This window comes from Sinohyriopsis cumingii, chromosome 13 (assembly GCF_028554795.1).
Source record: "Sinohyriopsis cumingii isolate HCF-2022 chromosome 13, ASM2855479v2, whole genome shotgun sequence".
Taxonomy (NCBI): Eukaryota; Metazoa; Mollusca; class Bivalvia; order Unionida; family Unionidae; genus Sinohyriopsis; species Sinohyriopsis cumingii.
In genome coordinates this window covers 70,859,944-70,881,999 of record NC_142973.1, presented here as the reverse complement: position 1 = coordinate 70,881,999, position 22,056 = coordinate 70,859,944, and the positions used below count along the sequence as shown (strand labels likewise).

At 36.1% G+C, this 22,056-nt stretch overlaps 1 protein-coding gene across 2 annotated transcripts in view; it reads right to left on the bottom strand.

Moving 5' to 3' along the window:
* LOC149785808 (transmembrane 7 superfamily member 3-like) overlaps nucleotides 1–22,056 on the bottom strand; it is a 61,605-nt gene that overhangs the window by 15,049 nt on the left and 24,500 nt on the right. The window contains exons 5-9 of one of the 2 annotated variants that reach the window (XM_089979746.1): nucleotides 21,373–21,456; nucleotides 16,095–16,175; nucleotides 8,760–8,912; nucleotides 6,800–6,897; nucleotides 730–892 (exon numbers count right to left, since the gene is read on the bottom strand). In XM_089979746.1, coding sequence (XP_089835872.1) covers nucleotides 730–892; nucleotides 6,800–6,897; nucleotides 8,760–8,912; nucleotides 16,095–16,175; nucleotides 21,373–21,456 — 579 coding nt within the window. The remainder of the gene's footprint in view (nucleotides 1–729; nucleotides 893–6,799; nucleotides 6,898–8,759; nucleotides 8,913–16,094; nucleotides 16,176–21,372; nucleotides 21,457–22,056) is intronic. The other variant, XM_089979747.1, reaches the window with a different exon arrangement.

Genomic DNA, 22,056 nt, shown 5'->3' with positions numbered 1-22,056 from the left:
ATATGAACTGAACAGCCAATACATGATGAACACAATAACGTAGACAAAGACAGGCAACAAGCACATATATCAGGAAAACAGTACAAAAAACGGAACAGCTGCTTCAAGTCGGTTAAGCGATAGTGGCCATCTTGAAAATCCAAGTATGGGACTAACTAGCTAATAGCAAATCAGTATTTGACTAAGTAGCTAATAGCAAATCAGTATGTGACTAACTAGCAAAAATGGGATTCATGCCTGACTCCATGTTATAAGCAGGTTTGTGAGTTATCAAGGGAGTGGTATGTTGACATTGCTCTTTCATTAAGAAGCTTGCTGTGTGCTATTCCCATTAGGTGGAAAATTGCAATTAATGACACAGGCATCCACCTCACCTATACCTTATAAATAATTTTCAAATAAACTTAGTGTGTTGGTACATGCCCATCTTTATCATCACTGCAAAAGAATTATGCAAAACATCAAGTGATTTTCTGTCAGTAAAAATCAAATTATTTGGCAATGAGTGTTCTTTTCAAATTCCTGGTAGCACAAATTTTCAACAGAATTTTTCACCAGTTAGCAAAATAATGAAACAATGACAATCTGCTAGCTGCTACTGTATTTCTATTCTGAGTTCTGGACAGTATGATAAAGCTGAAAACCAGAATGACCATGGATAAATTATTCCCAATTTGGAGACAGAGTAAATTGATTCACTCATATTTTCTAAGACTAACCAAAACTCACCATTTGTTGAGAATGGGCCAGTGATGACAACTTTGAGGTAGTATTGATGGATAGCATGGCGGAGAGAATTGACGATGATAAACTTTATACCACCATTAATGTAAACATCTACTGCAAGAATGACTCCATAAGATCCCACAAATGTACAGCTTAAAATGTTGAGCTGTAGAAGAAGTACAGAAAATGAAAATACATCATCAGAATAAAGCCTATTATAATATTATGGTAAGAATATATATATTTATATTAACTCAGAAGCAGATTTATATTCAAGTACAAATTCACTACAATATAAACGTTACCATAAATACTTGTTATAAAGCAAATCCAACTGCAAACTGCAGGCACATTATGCGAGGCAGATCTCGATCTTTGTTGTTTGCAGTCTGACTTATAAACAAGTACATATGGTAGACACAATAAATGGTAAATGTTAGTGATAAAGTGCAGGATTAGACTCATTGATTTGTTCTGCAAGACCTTATCTTTATCAGATTATTGAATATTATCTGTGTAAATTAAAATTTTGTAGAAACGTATGCAGATTAAGTTATAAAGAGAAACATGATGATATATGACTGAATCTTTATTGGTTTTCTCAGGGTTCACTGATTTCATCAACCTCTAAGATCACATCACTAGGACAGTAACAGATCCAAAATATAGGACTCTAGTGCTTGAACTGGCAGACTTGACTTTTTATAAGGCAAGTCAAACTGCAAACTGCACAGACCCAGATCTGCTTCTGCATTATGCACCAGCAGCTATGGGTCTGTACAGTTTTTGTTAGGAGTAATCAGTAGAACAAACAATACAGACCTTGATCTGCTGGCACAATATGTGAGGCAGATCACTATCTTTGTTGTTTGAAGTTTGACTTATAAATAAGTACATACAGTAGATACATAAAAATAAACAGTAAATATTAGTGATGAAATGCATTATCATTGATTTGTTCTGCAAGAACTTATCTTTATCAGATTATTGAATATTACCTTTGCAAAAATGATCTTGTACAAACATATGTAGATGTAGGTTATAAAGAAAAACAAGATGATATATGACTGAATCATTATTGGTTTTCTCAGGGTTCACTGATTTCATCAACCTCTAAGACCACATGTAACTGACTAGAACAATAACAATACCACAATACAGAACTCTAGTACTTAAACTGGCAGTCTTGACTCAGCCTTGAATACTCTATATTGTGCTTGCCAAAAGTACTATTTTTGTTGTGGATGCTAACAACCCCACCCTGGAAAACTTAAATATAAAATAAGAAATGCAAATTTTGCTCATATATTTAGTATATGCACATAATAAAAACCAATTTTTTCTAGTAAAATATATTTCTTTAATAAAACTTAACTGATTATAACACACATAATACCTTAAAAGAATTGTGTATTATGATCGAAAAAGTATTATTGAAAAAACATATTTTACTTGAAAAATTGCTTTCTTCTTCACATATGTTACCTGATCATAATACCTTAGGAGAATAGGTAAAAGCTAGAGGGATATGCATCCCTTTACCCCAGACTGGCCATGTGACCTCCAGTCTCCAAATGTGTATAAGGGAGTTTCAAGATAGATAACCCAGTTTGAGGATAGACTCCATAAGCTGGAGACATGACTTCTGCAAGGGAAAATTTCCATCATGCAAATATTGCAGAAGTAGGCTCCATTATATCTAGCCGAGTCTTTTGGGGATGAAAGATTTTGTAGGCAAAATCTGGAAAACATTAATTCTGACCAAATTTTGTTGTCGAGACGTGTAACAAGTTCATTTGATTTGGGGTTAATTCCTGATATGCAAGGGTGATAACTCATTTTATCCATGATGAGAGTGCCTGTGCTGAAATATCATCTTTGCCATCCTAGAGAGATAAAAAGAGGTGGGATCTCCCGTAACACAATGACTCAAATCTTTTCAGGTAACACTTCTGAGCTCTCACTGGGTAGTGTATATCACCTTGAGATGAAGTGTCCTGACTAGACTGGGGTTGCACCACAAATGGGAGCCTGTTCTTGGCAATGAATGCAGGGACCATCAGGAATAACACTGACCCATCCTGCTGTGATTGCTTGCAAGTAATTGAGGTAATTTGATAAGGCATGTATCTGGCTGATTCTGCCTGCCATCACTAGTGCAAGTAGCAAGCCGCTCTTATATGAGGTGTGAGCCAATGAAACTTTGCTGAGAGAACTGTTTGTTCTTAAGGGGTTGTTTAATATGATCCAGATGTGCAGGTTCAACAACTCTGGGCTGGGATGGAATGCCTGCTGTCATGGTTGCTAAAGTAGATGAGAAAGCCCACTATTTTCCTGGCAATTTCCACTGCTAGAATGATGAGGTCGTTTATCCATGATTTTCCCCACTTGAGCAGAAAAATAAGGATGAGGCATCACTCTAATTATCTTGTCTTCTGTATCAACTGCAGGATCAGAGGTGTTGGGGGCTAAGAGTATGCATCCAGACCATTCCAATCCATGGAAAGAGCATTGACTGTCTGGGCCTTTGGATCCAGGACTGACGAGACAAAGGTCTGGACTTTGTTGCAAATAGATCCACCACTGGTCAGTCCCAGAGGGCACACATCAGAGTAAAAACCCAGGGATGAAACAACCATTCTTTTGTATTATTTGGTTCTTCCAGGACAGTGAGTCTTATCATACAGATGGAATGGAATATGACAAACTTTTATGTGTATTTGTCATGGAAGACACCACCATAGAAAATCCCAAACAAAATCGCAAAGGTCTGGTTGACTTGGTTCTCCTTGCTGTCTGATATAATTCACGATAGTGGAGGTGTTGGACAGAATGAGGATGCCCTGCCCATGTAGCTCCTGCTGCCACCAATGAAATGCTTTCAGTATGGCTTTCATCTCAAGATGTTGACAGCCAAATGACGATCCTGAGTGGACCACACTCTAACGGCTTCCTGGAATGATGGGAGATTTGCATCCCAACCCTCTGTACTCATATCCACACAAAAAATTATATCTGGAGGGAATGACTAATCAGCTGATGTAAGCCAGCTGAGTTTGTCCCATCTCCCGAGATGGAATCTCATATCCATGGAGACAGTATAGGTATGTCTATGGTGCAAAGTCTCAGCCTCCATTGGACAAGAGAATCATCTGTAATGGTCTCATTCAAAGGCAATCTTGGATGACGAAGTCTTCTGCCATATTGAGCATACCCAGCAGTAGGCAATGGAATTTTTGGGCTGAGAGAGTGTCCTGTGTAAGCAATAAAGCCACCATTGAGTTGATTTTCAATGGCAGTTCTTGAGAGATATATACTCTGTTTATCTGTGTTGTGAACACCATGCAAAGGTGCTAAGGTGTATAAAATGTTGAGATGGTACAAGGTCAGATTTGTCCTTGTTCAGAAGGAATCCAAGGCTGAGAAGGAGGGTAACAAGAGATCTCATGCCTTGCTCCAAGATGTAACTAACCTAATGGTTTTCAAGAATGTAGTCTAGGTAGTTGATGTTACTGCCTAAGGAGTGATGTTCAGTACTCACAGGAATGCACTGAACTGGTAAACAATGCCTTGATAGGCAAAGTGTAGGAACTTCCTGGATGCTTTGTAAATGGGGATGAAGTCCACACTGATTGTGAAGTCTCCCTCTTTAACAGTTTTTTTGAACCTTAGTGTTTCCATCTGAAATCATGGGGTGATTGAGGGCACTCAAGTCTATAACAGGTCAGAGAGTGATGTTAATCTTTGGAACCTGTCTAAAATAAAACCATGGGGAATTTACATTGTGAGCTATATCAACCACCCTTTTCTGGTGAAGACTGTTGATTTCCTGCTGCACAGTAGTTGCTTTTAATGGGCCACTGGGGACTTTAGTAGCTAAAGGACCCTTGGACAATGGAGGGTGTGTGCTGAAGGTGATACAGAGTCCCTTGGAAACCACTTGCTGGGTCCATTGTCTTTGTGGAATATAGTTTCACTGGCAGTAAAGAAAAGAAGCCTTCCCCCTACGGGGATGTCTGACATGGGCAGCATGAAGGTATTGGTTGTTATAGGGAGGTTGGTGTGGAGAGAAACATGAGTGGAAATGACTGCCTTTACCGTGCCTCTTGTCCACTTTTGTTTTCAAGAACTGTGGTCATCTCCAATTAAATAAAGATTAGATGACAATGGCTACTTGTGTAATTTGGCTTTATAACAATCTTTAAGAAAGATGGAGGTAGAGAGTTGTGCATCTCATTCCACCAGCTGTAAGTAGGTAGCAGCTGTTACAGCAATGACCACCAAGTTTTTTATAGTTATGTTCAAGACGTGGGCAATTCAAAAAAACTGACTCCCATGCATGTGCTGTGGGATTTGGGGTGGGAGATGTTAAATTGGAATAAAGCCATTAATACCAAATCCAGCACAGAAACCACTGCCACAACATTCAACTCCAGCTGTTATGTATTGCTGAATGCCTTCCAGGCCTTGCGTAAAGGTTATGGTTTCGACATCCTCAATGCTTCAATGTCTTGGTCAACTCCATGTGAAAAACTGGAGTGCTGGTCATACGGAACAAGTTCATAATTTGAAGGAAGACATCACTATGAGAGGAAGAGTCAATTGATACTCGAGTCCTGTAATTGTCAATGCAGGCATCCCAAAAAGCCAGCAACTCTATCAGACTGTAATTGCAATCTAAATGCTGGTGAGTCATAATTTTTAACAGTAAGTCAGCAGTTACCAGAACTTTAGACCAGGCTGTTCATGGAATTGGTGGCAGATACAACTCTTGTGGTACCATTTGGAAGACCTCTTTGAGTGAAGCCCAAAAGGCATAGTCTTCTCTCGATAGAGTGAGATTTAACGAAGACGATGGAACTTTAGAGCAGGTTTTATTATCTCTGTGTGAAGGTGGAAATGCCAATACCTCCTATGATATCTGCAAAGAAACTGGTGAAAATTTCAAGTGGGCATCTCACCATGCTCGCAGAACATCCTGTTTAGAAGTAACAGCATCTCAAAGCAATTGCTCCCTTTGAATGGCAAAGGCTTGAAGAATGATGTGATCTGACGTCCTGTGTACAGTGAGGCATGAAGCTGGGCATCAGGTGCATTGAGGGACTAGTGGCACTATGCAGGTTAGGCTGATCAATGAGTGTTTGGTGTGATGTGGATGCAGCAAACATGGATAGTGTCTTTTCTCTTACAATGGAGAACTGACCATGGTGGTGACCAATTGCTATCAGTGCCATACAGCAGAGTCCAGCCTTGATGGAACAGGGCCATCTTAGTTGACAGTGTCCAGTTCATTAAGATGGGATGGGGTATGGGATATTTTATCTATGCAACAGGTCCATATATCTGAAGTATGAGACACGCTGGCAATAAAGGTGACTGGGTGTTGAATTTGAGTGGTAACCTGCCTACTGGTTCTGCCAAGAAAAGGGTTATCAAGATGGGGCAGACCTTGATAACACAATTCTGATGTATAAAAGAAAGCAGACTATGTTGTGTAGGAAATACAATTCAATATTTAAATTAAACATCAAAAAAGCCTTAATTAGGCAACACATACTATAGCTTCCAAAAGCAGTTCAATCAAAATGTTGTGTTTCAAAAACCACATTCTATACATATCTCACATTTACATTATATATACCTTAAGGCAACCACATGAGCACATATAAATTCTTGTATATAATGTATATGTGCTCATATGGTTGCTTAAAGGTTAATTTAACATTAATAACAAGATAACGGTAAGTGACACACCTTTCAAATTGTCAGTAGGAGTTTTCTCCTCTTTTCTGTTGAGTACTGAAAACAAACTTTTGTTTCATGCATAAATATGTTTCACTTGCCATCGGATCAGACAGGTCTTTGGCACTTGCTTTATTTGCAAGTAAACACTAGAGAATCTACAATCACTGAAAGCTCAGTAGCTGTAGTACAAGTATTCAGAAAGAGAAAGATTATGACATGGTTGCAGAGTTAAAATCCTCTATGACAATTCCACTGAAAAAAGTAATATCTACAACTTGATTTATGTCATTGAGGAAGTGAGAAAATAAGACAAAGAAAAATATGTTACCACTCTTGTGAAGCAAAGAATTATCACAGGAACTATCAGTAAACCACAGGTGAATGTCATACCATAATTAAAAGGTGTGTCCCAGTAGGATAAATTGCCTGAAATGAAAAAGTATCAAGTGCAGAAAATGATATTTATCCTTTATGTCCTATAAAATATAGAAATAAAATAACGGCTGGCTTCCCTTGATGGAATTTAGCTATTACAAATGGAAAATTAACATAATTTTATCTCAAATGACCTTGACCTTTAATGTCTGATCTCATCTTTTTACACATAAACTGTGGTCTGAATGTGTGTGTGTGTGTGTGTGTGTGTGTGTGTGTGTGTTAATTTTGTGTTTTGTGAGAACATGATGCAGTTTCATTCACAAGTTAATATATGGAAATTAAAAGGGAAACTCACAAATTAATAAAGGTACAACTTCTTGTTTAATGAATAATTTTGTCTGAGACATAACATCAAAGTTACAACTTATGCCTAACAGTATGTAAATTTCTGCTTGTTATATGCTAACAGGTACATGTACATGAGATGTACAATGTAACATGGCAATTTTTATTATTATGTAGGCTCTGTTATGAACAGGAGTGGGAAGGTATTCAAGAAATGTAATACCTGTTATTTTTTCAATATTATTCATATTCATCTGCATATACCCCTACCTAGGTCACCACAGGTAATATTAATACTGTACAGTTTGTGTTTGTTAAGGTATGAAATTGATATCTGTCATGGTCAGGTGTATGGTGTCAGGGTCTCTCTCGTCCATTTGTTTAGTGTGTTGACAAGCAAGGTGCATGCAAGAGAATGAGTGTGGATGCCATAAAACCCACTATACACTGAAATCAGTGGCAGAATTCCACTAGATTGAAACAATGTCCAATAGGCTTAGTGGACATCCACCATCCATAGTGGACACTTAATCCATTGCCTTGTATCCACGTCTACCATAATGAAGGAGCAATTGGTAATACATGACTGTATATGACTCTGTTTATGTGAATTAGTGACAAGATTTTCAAGATGGCAGCCATGGTGGCCATACTGGATGTCATATCAGCATAACTTTCATTTAGGACCAAATAGATATCATAAACTGTGTACAAGTGATAACCCCATGTTGAAATCACCATTTATTCAAGGGGAATGATAACATGATTGTCACTGATGGCCACTGTGGTGGCCATATTGGATGTCCAAACCGCACCATTTTCATTTAGGTACAGCTAGATATCACAATAAGTCTTATGGTCTCCAAGTCAATATGAATTCCATTCAGAAAGAGCAGTGAAAACAAGATTTTCAAGATGTCTGCTTTGGCAGTTGTTTTAGATATCCAAGCAGCACCATTTTGATACAAGGCCAACAAGAAATCACATGAAATCTTGCAGTGAAAAAACCAAGCCAATATAATTATCCAGTCAGGACTAGTTGTGATAATCTGAGCATTATTTTCATGTAGGACCATGATTTAGACCACCATAAAAGTGTATGTAAAGTTTCATGTCAATCCAAAAATTAGATTAGGATTAGTTATAACAAATTTGTGCTTACAGCTGGATTATGGTCAACAGAAGAACATCTGGTCTATGACTACAGTCAGAATATATTCATAGAGGAAATGTAAATTATGGTCAACAGAAGAACATCTGGTCTATGACTACAGTCAGAATATATTCATAGAGGAAATGTAAATTATGGTAGAAAATTAGTTGTTGTTTTTTTAAAACAGAACTGGAGCTTATTATGATAAAATTTAAATTGAGGTAAGGTTTAATAGCCAGCTTGAATGGATATCTTGTAACTATCAGTCATAATGGTGGCAGGAGCTTTGATAAATTAGAGAAAGACTCTGCAAAACAATTCCACAAATTCTCTAAACTTGTATTTTACTTCCTTACACATGACGGCTACATGTTCAGAGGTTAGGCTGAGAGGGATGGATAAGTGAGCTTACCAAATGGAGTATAAAAGATGATGCTGGAGATAAGATAGCCGGCAACAAGTCCAATCATAAGAACAGACAACACAGGAAATCCCAGGTACCACCAACACAGCAAGAATAAACATCCTCCGATTATTCCAAACAATGCCGCCACACTCAAATTACCTGAAATATGTAATAGTTCAAACAAGGGTTCAAAATAAAACTGTCTAGCCTGTGATCTACACAGTAACAGTGAGTGATGCTTGTACCTGCTGAACTACACTATAACAGTGAGTGTTGCTTGTACTTGCTGAACTACACTATAACAGTGAGTGATGCTTGTACCTGCTGAACTACACTATACCAGTGAGTGATGCTTGTAACTATACCAGTGAGTGATCTTGTAACTGCTGCACTACACTATACCAGTGAGAGATGCTTGTACCTGCTGAACTACACTATAACAATGAGTGATGCTTGTACCTGCTGAACTACACTATAACAATGAGTGATGCTTGTACCTGCTGAACTACACTATAACAATGAATGATGCTTATACCTGCTGCTAAAATACACTATAACAGTGAGTGATGCTTGTACTTGCTGAACTACACTATAACAGTGAGTGTTGCTTGTACTTGCTGAACTACACTATAACAGTGAGTGATGCTTGTACCTGCTGAACTACACTATACCAGTGAGTGATGCTTGTAACTATACCAGTGAGTGATCTTGTAACTGCTGCACTACACTACGAGTGATGCTTGTACCTTCTGAACTGCACTATAACAGTGAGTGATGCTTGTACCTGCTGAACTACACTATAACAGTGAGTGATGCTTGTACCTGCTGAACTACACTATAACAGTGAGTGATGCTTGTACCTGCTGAACTACACTACAACAATGAGTGATGCTTGTACCTTCTGAACTGCACTCTAACAGTGAGTGATGCTTGTACCTGCTGAACTACACTATAACAATGAGTGATGCTTGTACCTGCTGAACTACACTATAACAGTGAGTGATGCTTGTACCTGCTGAACTACACTATAACAGAGAGTGATGCTTGCACTTGCTGAACTACACTATAACAATGAGTGATGCTTGTACCTGCTGAACTACACTATAACAATGAATGATGCTTATACCTGCTGCTAAAATACACTATAACAGTGAGTGATGCTTGTACTTGGCTGAACTACACTATAACAATGAGTGATGCTTGTACCTGCTGAACTACACTATAACAGTGAGTGATGCTTGTACCTGCTGAACTACACTATAACAGAGAGTGATGCTTGTACCTGCTGAACTACACTATAACAGTGAGTGATGCTTGTACCTGCTGAACTACACTATAACAGTGAGTGATGCTTGTACCTGCTGAACTACACTACGAGTGATGCTTGTACCTTCTGAACTGCACTATAACAGTGAGTGATGCTTGTACCTGCTGAACTACACTATAACAGTGAGTGATGCTTGTACCTGCTGAACTACACTATAACAGTGAGTGATGCTTGTACCTGCTGAACTACACTACAACAATGAGTGATGCTTGTACCTTCTGAACTGCACTCTAACAGTGAGTGATGCTTGTACCTGCTGAACTACACTATAACAATGAGTGATGCTTGTACCTGCTGAACTACACTATAATAGTGAGTGATGCTTGTACCTGCTCATATGATAATGCATATCTTCTGGATTATGGTCCAAATGAAAAACCTTTGCTTGCAGCTTTATATTTCCCATTTCTCTCACAATTACTCCATACAAGTATTTCAGTACAGTACTCAAAGAAATTGTTTTTACACAGCCCTAGAGCTAGTGACTTTTAAAAAAATCTGAAAACCCTGACTCAAATTCCACAAGCCCAGACTCTAATTTCCATATGCCCAAAATTGACCCATTTTTATTACTACTATTTGTCACACAAAGCTGCAACTGCTGCATTTCAAGAATGAAAAGATAACTTGTGTGTTTATCTGAATCTCAAAATATTTGACATAAAGAAACATTTTCAACCATGTCTTGAGGTCCGACACTGTCTAATTGTTCTATCTACATCCTCCTAACTCGGAGGATCGACAGTGTTTATGTTACCATCTGAAGCATGTTTTGACTTATGTAGCTTCTCCTTACACCTTCGATGTTGATGACAGGTACCATTTAATATGTTTAACCAGTGTTGTATTTGAACTGTACAGAGGATACTAATGACCAATACAGATATGTATAAAATGTCAGATCAGTAACTATATGGCAAGTATTAACAGGCAACTATTGCCATAATCCATATCCTTGGTCCAGTGCCAAGATTTTTCAATGAAATACAAGGTAGGCAGCAGTGCCAACTTAAATATCAAAAGAGTCAGATCAGGAAAGAGTGAATTCGTCATCTCAGAACTGAACCAAAAAAAAAGACAACAATACTTCCCTGAATTAGAAAGCTCTTCAGAATCGCTACAAACATGAGAAGGCATATATATATATATATATATGTTACTGCATTTGTATGGGAAAATATGAAAGAGTTTTTCGGATGTAAATACTGCATGGCCTTGGGAGTGCAGTATATCCATCCAACGAGTTAATTTTTTCCCATACAAATGCAGTAACCTTTTGATTATATGCTCATTTTCTTATTCTACCCAACGCTTCATTATATTAACAAAATACATTACAAGAAACAAAGTAAATGAATGTATGCCGTATTCCAAACTAAATACACAAACGCAAATTCATCACTACACAACATTATTACTGTGCACATAACTCCGCCCAGTTAAATTTGAACTTAGTTGCACTCGACATAACTTTCAAAAGAAAATGGCATGTCTAGTTAAATTGAAATTTGGAGTCATATTGTGAATGAATGCGCATTGCAACAACTTTTCCATTTGATCTGGAATTAATAGATTTTTGTATTTTTGTCGATTCTACGAAATTTCGTGATTATGGACTGGATTTATGTGACGATTCCACATGAAATACATCAGATTTAAGAAGCGAGGGAGAAGCATGTTGACATCTGCAAATGTGTTTCTGTTTCTGTCACTGAATGTTTGAAATCATAATGTGGGAAAAATATGAAGTCTTTCAATTGCAATTATCAAAAACACGCTATGGAATTTAATGCTTATTTCATTTTGAGTGCAGTAAAGAGGAAATAATTGCACTTTTATTCGAAATTACAGTACAATTTCGAAATGTGTAATCAAAACTGCGAACCTATGACATGGCTCATGTCATTCAGATTTGCAGAACTAAGAACGTACATTTTGAGGAAATTCAGGATGTAAAACTGTAAGTATATTTTTTTGCCATTTTTATTGCCAGCTAAAGAATACAGTGTATGCCTTATCACTTGTATGTTATTTGTAAGGACCCTTTCTGGCATCTACTGTATAGCTAGACTAAATCCGAAACATTGTATCAAAAAAGTTAACACGGAAAATGCCAAAGCAGCTGGTATGTAGCAGTCCACGAAACATCTGCTTTACTTCATTCAGAAACAAATTTAATCAATCAAAATGTAACGCGCCTACTATGCGAGTATACATGATTTGCTTACAAATCAAAAGTACTGGCATCTGTGTCCATTGTTTGTTTACAATAGAAAGTAATTCCTTTATGCATGTCAATGCAATATGAAGTTGTGCAATATTGTAAGACACTGAACGATTTTGACAAGGTAAAGTTAATGGAGAAATAAATGAGCATATATATATATATATATATATATATATATATATATATATATATATATATATATATATATATATATATTGTTATGTGTATAGGCTCATGAACAGTAACAAGAAGAAAGTGAAGACAACAAGCTTTGTATAATTTAACAAACAATTTATTTCCCTAGAAAAACAAGGTAAAAATGAGGAAAAAACTTATGGTTTTAAGAATCAAATCCAAAAATAATCCAAGAATTAAAAATCAGAAGTCCTAGAAATAAAAATGTTCTAATGCATTTGAGTTCAAGTCCCAGTGAAAATCCAAAATGGAAGGCAATGTAGTCAATATAGTACTGAAGTGTCAACAGTTCTTTGTTGAACCACAGCAAATAATATTCCGGTGTTTGAATTCCAAATAAAATTTCAATAAATGTCTTTGCCCAAGAATTCTGTATGAGCGCTTCAATATTTCAGGATAAAGAATTAATAATTCCAAAAAACAGACTTTCAACTCAAACTGGTCTCAACAAAAAAAACAACAACACATTGACAGTGAAGTGTTTAAAAGCCAGACTCATTAAATTCTATTTAGAAAAAGGTTATACCCTAATTTAAGATGCAAAACAGATTCCCGTATGAGGGTCACATGATCAATTTCTAGAACAAAATAGAAGCTTTACATTCTTAACATCACATGCTCCCATTACAGCCTTGATTTCACTCTATAAATCCCACACTAAGAATGAATGTAAAAATTTTTTTAAATAGTTGTTTACTGATTCTGAATCAAGGTCAGAAACTAGGTCAGCATTTGATCAAAGTTCTAATATTAGGTTTTCGAAAAACTGAACTGAATTTCTGGTAAATATCAAATCCAGTAAATAAAATTACATTGCAATAGCATGTAATGGAATTAAAATTTTTTAAAACTAACAAACAATTAAATTAAATCAAATATACACAAATATATATATATTTTACCATGCATGCATGCATGTATGTTTGTATAAAAATCCGGTACTGATATTCCGATGGCTCAATAGTCTTTGCCATAAATTAACATAGTGGCTAGATATTTGTGAAAATGTTAAAATTATTATAAAGACTTAGGATTCTATTGAATCTGTATTTGAAAATTAAAAAGCACTATGAGGAGGTAAAAAAATATAAGTTGCAACAAAACAGAAAATGTAGATACAGTAAAACCTGTCATGAGCGACCTCTGCTATGAGCGACCACCTGTCATTTCCGACCACAATCGTAATGCACGGATCGATTTTACTATATAAACGCTCTGTTATGAACGACCACCTGCTGAACGCGACCAGCGACCGCGATTTCTTGGCAAAATATGCATTTTGACACTGCTATGAACGACCGCATCGCCAAAAAATCAAAACAGATTGACACCACTGACCTTAACTTAATCCTTTGTAAACACTAGAGCTCGGGATAAATGTAGTATGCAAACAAAGTGCACATTAAATAACACTATAGTTGAACAACCATATATCGGGATAAACACCTCTAACCATCATTTAATCCTTTGTAACAAAGACTGCATAAATAGCAAAGATTGCTCTAATAAAGTATTTAAAAATAATTTGTCTTGCTACAGTACCAGTTTTGTGAAATTTACAACTCCAGCGTACGGTGTCATTTGTAAACTGCAGTAAACCAGACTAAAGTACATGTCACTAACCGCCATTGTAGTGCCGAAGTCATGTGAATAGCCAGTAAGAGTAACATCAAAGGGAGTAATGATGGATATACGCAGTCAATTTAGAGGTTTGTATTTTTTCTTTATCAGTATGAAAACTAACAAAACGCCGGTAGTCCTTATGTCCAAGTGAGAAATCGTTTGAAAGGGCTTCGGTGTTGGTTTGAGTAAGTCGTTTGCTTTCCAGTTAATCCATAATGCCTAGAGGGTGAATGAGCTCATTGTCTTTAATACTAGTAAGTGAGAATCATTTCCGGATTTTTTTAAAATTATTTTTTATTTCTTTTGTTAGTGTTTCACCAAGCCACAATCTGTTTACGTGGGTGCAGATGGTCGGAACATTTGTTTATCGAGCTATAACGCTGTTGATTTAAACTTCGTCTCAGAATAAATGTACAGTATTGTTTCCTGATGAGTTAATTATGTCTTTTGGTTTCATTCATTGGTACATAATATATATTTATTCCACAATTCCCCAAAACCTGATCAAAACCGATAGTCTTTATAACGTCAACACTAATAACAACGGCAGAATCTCTGCTGAAAAAAAGAAAAATTTTAACACTGGAAGAAAGGATTAATGTCATTGAAAGAAATGAAAAAGGCGAGACCACTCGCAAAATAGCAGTCAGCTTAAGCGTCGGTAAAACGCAAGTTCAAAATGTAATCAAAGACAAGAAGTCCATTAGAAACGAATGGCGGAAAGGTGCACAAGCACAGAGGAAATATGCCACGGCACGACGGACAGTTTACGGAGATCTGAACGAGCGAGTATGGGAGTGGTTTTGTGTCGCAAGGAGTAAAAACATACCAGTAAGTGGGAAGTTGATTCATGAAAGGGCAATAATTGAGATACGTGTTCAGACCAAATAGCTGAGTAAAACATGTCAACAAAGAAGTATAATGGATTTCTTTAAAAAAAACAAGTGAATAAGTGTATAAAATAAGATATATACATCATATCTAACTGTTAATTTTTTGTATATATTAATTTGATGTTGAAATATAAATTTTATTCTCGTTTGATAGATGTATATCTTTATTATATAAAGATATTTTGAGAGGAATGCATGCATAATTTAACAAGATTCATGAATAAAGGATATGATACATGTACAGTGAGTATGGGTATTATTTATTTTTCAACAATGCTAACTATTGACCCTGAAAACCAGTCCATTTTCACACACCTCTTATGAGAGACCACCTGTCTTGAGAGACCGCTTTTGGTTGGCAGAAGGGGCGGTCTCTCATAACAGGTTTTACTGTATACTTAATTATTATTGTCAAATGTACCAGAAAATGTGCCAATATCAGTTCCATATTTTCTGCTGCTTTAGTACTATTACCCTTCCATGACCATTGGTTTCCTCCAAAAGTAAATATTTATAGAACAAAAATAATTTAAATATTATTTGACATTAATCAGATTTCCAGTCTCAAAATTTCAAAAATATATATATATATATATATATATATATATATATATATATATATATATATATATATATCTATCTATCTATCTATGTATGTATGTATGGCCTGGAATATTGATTAGTTGCAGTTTCCAATGTCATTAGTGAATCTCATGGTTGAAAGCTTTCCCTAAAGGTTAAACTGCACATACTGAATGAAGGATTTGACATACTAGGTAAGGAGCATGAAGGTAAGTTCAAATTGTGTAATTTAACAAATGTATGACTTTGCGTCTTTTGAAAACTGCATACAAGTATATGTAGAATAAGGGAATTGGACCATGAAGATGCGGCTAATGAAAAGCCTATGCTGGTCAACAAATATCATCAAGAGGAAATACATATTTATTTAAAGCATATTCCTTGTTTGTACTTGTGATATGTTTACTGAAATCTACTTACAGCTTATTCTATGTATGTACTTGTTTATATATTTATTGAAAACATGCTCTTGTAAACATATGAAATGATCTTACCTATTTCTGGCATAGAAGTGGAAATGGCCATCACTTGGTAGAAAATGAGACCAAACCCCAGAAACCCAAATAGAAAATTTTCTGGAAACAAAACAATAACATAAAAGATATGTGTAGGCTCCGAGTAGTTTCATAAATCCTGAAACACAAATGTCACTTTAAGTTATGACTTAGAAATGCTATGTCTTATAAGAAGACAACTACTTCTTACTGCTGAATGTATTAAATGCTCTCATCATATTACAGTCTTTTGTCCATTAAAACAAGCGGCCATGGTGGTCCTGATATCACACACCCGACATTCATTGGCCTAAAAGGCAAATGTGCAATAAGGCAGGTACTTCAGGTTGGAAGACACGTGTCAGGATCATTTACACCTATTGGATAGAAATTGGTGGAATTTGACATGTTATTTAACTGAGTTTATTTTCTGAGTAACTTTAGCTGGATTAGATGGTTCACTGACTTCTTCTTAATGAATGTGAAAGGTGTCCTCCATGCTAGGACTCAACCTATCATACTTGGTCGGATAAGATTAGACAATATTTAAGAGAAAGTCATCTTTTTAACATTTTTATATACCTGCCACATGCCAGAGCATATTATCATGTTACCCATTCATCCATCTGTTACCAATCACATTTGCAAGCCATAACCAAAATGTACACCATATAAAGTTAAAAGGTTTGTGCACATGGGAGTAAGGACATAACCTATTGATTTCAAACTTAAATGACTAAAGGTCTGGGTCGGTGTAACCTGCAAAATGACTCCACTATGTATGTGGTGGCTTGCACACTTGTGGTAAGGAAGAAGCCTTTGATTTGAGGGTCAAAAGGTCAAATGTCAAACATCAAGGTCACTGCTACCAAACGAAGAAAAATAGTTTCTGCATAAGAACAGGAGTTCAATACCATCAAGAGTTACCAGAATTGGTGCATGGCTTTCACCTGGAGCAATAAAGAACCCTTATGATTTCAGGGTCAAAAGTCAAATTCACTATGCCTGAAATACGAAAAATAGTTTCTCCATAGTAACTTGAGCGCACCATCTACTGTTCACAAATTCTGTGACTCATCCGCACTTAGGGTAAGGAAGAACCATATTGTTTTTGAGGTCAAAAGAACATAGGTTGAGGTCACTGACTGAAACAATAAAAATGGTTTAGAACATTTACATTAACTCACATACCTGGACCAAACTTTATGGTGAATTGCACATAGGGCAAGAAAAAAGCCTGTTGATTTTGGGGTCAAAAGGCCAAAGGTGAAGGCTACTGCTACTGAAATACAAAAAATAGTTTCTGCATACAATTTTTGTTCTTGACCAGGTCCCTTGACAAAAGTTTGTGGAGAGCTTACACTTAATGTATGAAAAAGGTTTATGACTCTGTGGTCAAAAGGACCAACAGTCAAGTTTATTGTTCAAAGAAAAACTGATTTTGCAGAATGTCTGTTCCAGAGCAAGTTCACTGACTAAACTTTGTGAATGGCTTGCACTTAAGAATACTAAAGAAACATGGATTCTGAGTCTAATGGTCCAAGGCCATTGTCAAGGTAAGCCTAATAAGAAAATAATGGTTTCTGCACATTAAGTTACATCCAAAACTTAACACCTTGACTAAAGGTTGCAGTCACTAAAACCCACCGGTTAATACTTTTCAGTCAACCATACCTTATACAGCCAACAAAGATGACTATTAAACTGTGTGGGTATATAATGTCATTCATAATACTCTTGTTATGTATTAGTAACAATAGCCATATTTGATAGGACAAGAAAATAATGCATAGGCTTTATACCTGGTTGCCATGGAAACCATACCCTTGCCAGGTAAGTCACCTAAAATACAACATCTTGCACAACATATCCTATGGTACATTCCAACCAAACTTGATCAAATTTGACTCTGCTGCATTGGAGACAGTTTACTTGAGAAGTTGAAAACAGGTTTTCTACCGGTTTGCTATGGATGTTACAACCATTGCTTGGAGTGCCAACTGGCAAAATAAATTCTAAAATAGCAATTTTCCTAAGAATTGTATCTACCAAGTTTAATAAAATTGGCTCAGTTGTTCTGGAGATGATGTGGAAAATAGGTTTTCCATCACTCTGCAAAGGAAACCACACTGTTGTTAAGAGAACTTATACACAAAGTTTAGTATAACAAGTCCAAAGAAACACAAAGTCTAGTGTAAAAAGTCCAAAGAAACACAAAGACTAGTGTAAAAAGTCCAAACAAACACATAGTCAAGTGTAAAAAGTAAAAAGAAACAATCTTACCAAGGTTGATCAAAATTGATTTTCCATGTGCTTGCCATGTCATACACAATACTTTTAAGAATATAAATGCAAACACAATTCTGCCATAGCATGTACTGTACTAATTTCCAATCATCAATGCAAACACAATTCTGCCATAGCATGTCCTGTACTAATTTCCAATCATCAATGCAAACACAATTCTGCCATAGCATGTACTGTACTAATTTCCAATCATCAATGCAAACACAATTCTGCCATAGCATGTACTGTACTAATTTCCAATCATCAATGCAAACACAATTCTGCCATAGCATGTACTGTACTAATTTCCAATCATCAATGCAAACACAATTCTGCCATAGCATGTACTGTACTAATTTCCAATCATCAATGCAAACACAATTCTGCCATAGCATGTCCTGTACTAATTTCCAATCATCAATGCAAACACAATTCTGCCATAGCATGTCCTGTACTAATTTCCAATCATCAATGCAAACACAATTCTGCCATAGCATGTACTGTACTAATTTCCAATCATCAATGCAAACACAATTCTGCCATAGCATGTCCTGTACTAATTTCCAACCATCAATGCAAACACAATTCTGCCATAGCATGTCCTGTACTAATTTCCAATCATCAATGCAAACACAATTCTGCCATAGCATGTACTGTACTAATTTCCAATCATCAATGCAAACACAATTCTGCCATAGCATGTACTGTACTAATTTCCAATCATCAATGCAAACACAATTCTGCCATAGCATGTACTGTACTAATTTCCAATCATCAATGCAAACACAATTCTGCCATAGCATGTCCTGTACTAATTTCCAACCATCAATGCAAACACAATTCTGCCATAGCATGTCCTGTACTAATTTCCAATCATCAATGCAAACACAATTATGCCATAGCATGTACTGTACTAATTTCCAATCATCAATGCAAACACAATTCTGCCATAGCATGTCCTGTACTAATTTCCAATCATCAATGCAAACACAATTCTGCCATAGCATGTACTGTACTAATTTCCAATCATCAATGCAAACACAATTCTGCCATAGCATGTCCTGTACTAATTTCCAATCATCAATGCAAACACAATTCTGCCATAGCATGTACTGTACTAATTTCCAATCATCAATGCAAACACAATTTTGCCATAGCATGTCCTGTACTAATTTCCAATCATCAATGCAAACACAATTCTGCCATAGCATGTCCTGTACTAATTTCCAATCATCAATGCAAACACAATTCTGCCATAGCATGTCCTGTACTAATTTCCAACCATCAATGCAAACACAATTCTGCCATAGCATGTACTGTACTAATTTCCAATCATCAATGCAAACACAATTCTGCCATAGCATGTCCTGTACTAATTTCCAACCATCAATGCAAACACAATTCTGCCATAGCATGTCCTGTACTAATTTCCAATCATCAATGCAAACACAATTCTGCCATAGCATGTCCTGTACTAATTTCCAACCATCAATGCAAACACAATTCTGCCATAGCATGTCCTGTACTAATTTCCAATCATCAATGCAAACACAATTCTGCCATAGCATGTCCTGTACTAATTTCCAATCATCAATGCAAACACAATTCTGCCATAGCATGTCCTGTATTAATTTCCAATCATCAATGCAAACACAATTCTGCCATAGCATGTCCTGTATTAATTTCCAATCATCAATGCAAACACAATTCTGCCATAGCATGTCCTGTACTAATTTCCAATCATCAATGCAAACACAATTCTGCCATAGCATGTCCTATACTAATTTCCAATCATCAATGCAAACACAATTCTGCCATAGCATGTCCTGTACTAATTTCCAATCATCAATGCAAACACAATTCTGCCATAGCATGTCCTGTACTAATTTCCAATCATCAATGCAAACACAATTCTGCCATAGCATGTCCTGTACTAATTTCCAAACATCAATGCAAACACATTTCTGCCATAGCATGTCCTGTACTAATTTCCAACCATCAATGCAAACACAATTCTGCCATAGCATGTCCTGTACTAATTTCCAATCATTAATGCAAACACATTTCTGCCATAGCATGTCCTGTACTAATTTCCAACCAAGTTTCATCAATACTGACTCAGCTGTTATGGAGCAGCTGAAAAAATATTTTCTTCCTAGTTCCTAAGGAAGATACAACACAGTGAAGGAAGTCATTGTCCACTAAATTCATGTACAGTATGTCCTGCAAATCTTTTGAACCAAATTTAAGCAAAATTGGCTCATGAGCCATGGAAACAATGTCAACTTGGTTTTCCATATGATTACAATGACAACCACAATGTTTCTAGGTTAACTAACATTTCTACCAAGACTGATCAAAACTGGCTCAGCTGTTATGGAGAAGAAGCTTCAAATAGGTTTTCGCTTGGTTGTTATGAAAGCCACATCATTACTAGGAGAACCAATCCAAATAAAACATGTCCTAACATGTCTGATTGAAATTAGCAGTCGTTCTAGAGACGAAGTCAACAACAGTTTTATCCACTTACTGCTAAGAAAACCACTAAACACAATTTTGATAGGCCATATCCAAAGAAACATTTTTATCAGGACTGATCAATAGTGACTCAGCAAATTTGGAGAATATTACCATAGCTTTTCCATTTTTCTTCATACAGAATCCACACTTGTTAGAAAAGCCTGTCAGAACATAATTTTGGTAGACCATGTCATACAAAAAATATTCCTATCAAGTCTATCTGGATTAAACCTGCAATTTTTATAAGAGGTTTAAAACAAACATTTTGATGCATGACAAATATAATACGATGCAAATGTATGCAGGGTAATGCCATAAGTTCACATGGCCTAAAAGACAGGTGAATTAATCAGGCAGTATTTACATTTTAAAAGCATTTCTAAAAACAGATATGACTAAAACAATCTTTTTTTTAAAAATCAATGAATGAACATTATTCAGACTGCATTTCTGTCATATGAAAACAAGTTACCAATTTTAAAGAAGCGGTGACCCATGAAGCACAAGAAAACACCAATAATTCCTCCTAATGTGGCAAGAATCACAGCTGCAACACCTGCATAAAAATCAAAAAGTTAAGAATTAAATACAAACATTAACACTTCAAGAAGTCTCCAAATCCATGTTTAAAAAATGTAGATTTTTCACATACATTTAATTCATAACAGAAATCATGATTATACTTGGGATATTTTTGGTATGGAAACATTTTGATGAAATTCAATCACAGACAGTGTGAATTTATTTTAACACAGTTGCCTTGTACAAAATGCACTGTGCCTTCCAAACAGTGAAACCCTACTGCACCTATAATGAAACTGCCCCTTTACATCATGACATTTTGCTTTAAAAAATTCATACTTTTGTAAACTGTTAAATAGCAGAAAAACAAGAAATACTAACAACAGTTTGTTGCCCTTTAAAAGTGAGTTTATCCTGCTTCAAAATGTCCTTGTAGGGAAACTGCATATTTGATGGTCAGGGGATAACAATCTGTTTTGACTTTATATTTTGATACAAGACTGCTAAGAAGCATGTCCCAAAGCTTTATTGTTAAAGGGAAGAAACATTTTGAAACTCCAAGGCTGTCCCTGATCAACCTGCTTGAAAAACTGGTTGCCCAGCAGATTTTTCTGGTTGCCTGGTAACTCAGTGC